This window comes from Mus caroli, chromosome 1 (assembly GCF_900094665.2).
Source record: "Mus caroli chromosome 1, CAROLI_EIJ_v1.1, whole genome shotgun sequence".
NCBI classification, from domain to species: Eukaryota; Metazoa; Chordata; class Mammalia; order Rodentia; family Muridae; genus Mus; species Mus caroli.
The window spans coordinates 34,745,049-34,748,055 of NC_034570.1; the positions used below are offsets into that span (position 1 = coordinate 34,745,049).

At 47.9% G+C, this 3,007-nt stretch overlaps 1 protein-coding gene across 3 annotated transcripts in view; it reads left to right on the forward strand.

Annotated features, from left to right (window-relative positions):
- The window catches only part of Il1r2 (interleukin 1 receptor type 2), a 40,452-nt gene that overhangs the window by 32,536 nt on the left and 4,909 nt on the right, over positions 1–3,007 (forward strand). For all 3 annotated transcript variants that reach the window (XM_029481408.1, XM_021172924.2, XM_029481405.1), the window contains one exon: positions 1,232–1,294. In XM_029481408.1, coding sequence (XP_029337268.1) covers positions 1,232–1,294 — 63 coding nt within the window. The remainder of the gene's footprint in view (positions 1–1,231; positions 1,295–3,007) is intronic.

Sequence of the window (3,007 nt, forward strand, 5' to 3'; positions counted from 1 at the left end):
GCCTTGTCTGGCCTCAGTGGGAGAGGAAGAGCCTAGTTTTGCAGAGACTTGAAGTGCCAGGGTGGGGTAGAGGGTGGGGGGCGGGATACCAGGGGGCGGGGCGGCACCTGCTCAGAGGAAAAGGGGCTGGGGGGAGGGGGAGGGGTTGTGGGAGGGGGTGACCGGGATCAGGGCAGTAAGCTCGATGTAAAGTGAGTAAGTAAAATAAGATAAAATAAAATCAATCAGTCAGTAAATCAAATAAAATTTGATGAGTTGCACACGAGATAATTAAAAAAAAGAGGGTCCTGAACCAGATGCAGCAGAGTTACCTGAGGATTCATCACACACACAATCCTAGTGCTCCTCACACAGGGAAGGAAGATCTGAGTGGTCCTCACATGCACAGTCTGAATGTACCGTCCCCCACCCCACCCCCGCCCTCAGACTCCAGTAGTACCTGCATAGGAGACTCTAAGGTCCTATGCAGATCTGATAAATAGGCGCTTGGGAGCTGAGGTGCTGTAATCTATATTTCCCAAGCCCTTTACCTTCAAGGCCGTGGTGTAGGCACACCCTGGTTTATCTGGTGCTTACATGGTAACTTAAGCGCTTGCTTTTTTAGTAGTAGAAACAAGAAAAATGGGTCCAGTTGAGGGATGGCTCCCAACCCTCTTCTCACTCCCCAGCTGGCTCTTTTGCTCCACTTCAGGTGTCCAGTTTCTTCAAGCTGGTTCGAATCCCTTGGAGGTCCACTCCAACCTCCCTAAAGAGTTCATATGACATCAGTGACCAAGGTGTGTCACTGAATTTAGTTCCCAGTGTGGGATTGGTCTTCCACACAGATGGCTCTCTAACCTACTTTCCGACCCCCGCGCCAGCTCTTGAAGACATGGCTCTTTAATCTTGAAGGAGGGCAAAACCCATGCTGTGGAGACCATCAGTGTGCATTCAGGAAGCCCGGGAGAGGAATAGCTAATTGTTCAACGCAGAGCAGATAACGAAGACCATCTGCCAGAAGAATGTGTAACCATGGCCTCGTCCGGGAATGTCTCTGCCGGGAAAAGCATTGGCTTAAGATGCTTAAGTTTCATGGAGAGGCCCATTTCCTTTGCCAGACAAAGGCCGATTCTCACAATGTCTGGTCCCATGGGGGGAGGGCCACTTAATTAGCTAAAAAAGCAAGTCTGAATCTGTACTGGAAACCAAGGCGACCTCCTCATGCAATCTCTTTTCCCTTCTATCTTCTCAGGAACAACCACGGAACCCATCCCTGTGATCATTTCTCCCCTGGAGACAATACCAGCATCACTGGGTAAGGATCTACAAGAATTGTGCAGCCCACGCGCCCTTGGCGGTGCCTGAAACCGTCAGAGGGTTTGGGACCTGTGCCAGCTGACCACATTATGCCTTTGGGTGTACAGTGCCTGAGTGAGACCCACGAACCACACTATGTAGGGGCCTGACATGACCACCGAAGGGACCTTTGTCTTCACCAAGTATTGTTTGGCAGTATTGCCATTCTTTGAGAGCAATGATACTTTATTTTCTGAAAGTTAGATCCACAAAAGCCTAAATGTTCCGGGGCAAATAATTTGGTAATAGTTATTAACTGTAGGAAGGGGTCCACAGAGTTGGCTGGCACCTTTAGTACATTCCACTTAATTCTCGTTCTCAATATTTAGCAGCTACTCAGAATTCCTATAAGACTCTCTTTGTCAAACAGAGCCAGCAGCGACTGCAGATAGTTCCCCCCTGATTAGAGTAGCTGGTATATTCACCAATGGTATGATGAAAAGGGGTTTCTGTTTTCACCCCTGCTGATGCAGGATGTCTGGCCAACAGACGTGTTGGATGGTCCGTAGCGGGTGTCCAGTGAAGGCACATGAGTGAATTGTAGAGATCCTTTCTGAAGCTCATGGTAGGGAAGGGCTGCCCATGTACTGAGCATCTACTCTGCCTGGTGGGAGCGCATTCCATGTCAACACCGACTCTCTCCGAAGGTCTTATTTCTACTATTTACCACAAGGAAAAGCCTGCAAGGAGTGATAGTATATAGTGTACTTCAGAAACTCGGAGCTGGGGTCAAGTTTGGCTGTAGATTTTGGTCTGTGTGCCCGGGAAACTGACGTGGACACACCTTCTCATGTGCTTGTTTCTAATGATGCAGGCTTTAGAGTTCTTGATGCTCATTCATCAAGTTCTGGCTTCAGAGTCTGTTTTAGTTTTTAATTTTTATTTATTTTTTTATTTTAAAAGATTTATTTATCTTATGTATACTGGTACACTGTAGCTATCCTGAAAAGGGTATAGGATCCCATTACAGATGGCTGTGAGCCACCATGTGGGTGCTGGGAATTGAACTCGGGACCTCTGGAAGAGAAGCTCTTAACCACTGAGCCATCTCTCCAGCAACCCCCTCCCCCAGGGTCTGTTTTTAAAACAAAACATTATTATTAGTTCTGTTTGGAGTTGGGCTTCAATGTTAACGTTTACCTGGAGGCCATCGAGGTAGGGAGCCCTTGTGCATGGGTTCAAATTGCTGGTGTTCCTCTTGCTTATCTGACTGTCTTCTCGAAAGCCAGAGTAGTGGAGACAGTGGTTGGTCCTGGTTCCCAGTTTGCTGGGTCTCAGGTGCTCTCCAGCTAAGTGGACCCCACTCCCGCCTGTGGCTTTGAAGGCACTGCAGTGCGTGGTGCAGTTACATGCCCACTTTTTCCTTGTTTGTTTTGTTTTATCCTAGCTCTGGGCACGGGGTCAGGCTTTCTGTACTCTAGGCATGACCTAGATATAACTGCCTGCCATAGCTGGTGGGAGCATTTAAAGTCCCAGGGATAAGAAGCGATGGAGAGTTGCTGATGCTCTCTGAGTGTGACGTGGGGCCAGACATACTAACAGGCAAACTGTAGAAGCTGTATCTTCAAGAGTCCGAAGTGATATTTTGACTTCATCTTTTCCAATTTGTATCCCTTTGATCTCCTTTTGTTGTCGAATTGCTCTGGCTAGGACTTCAAGTACAATGTTGAAT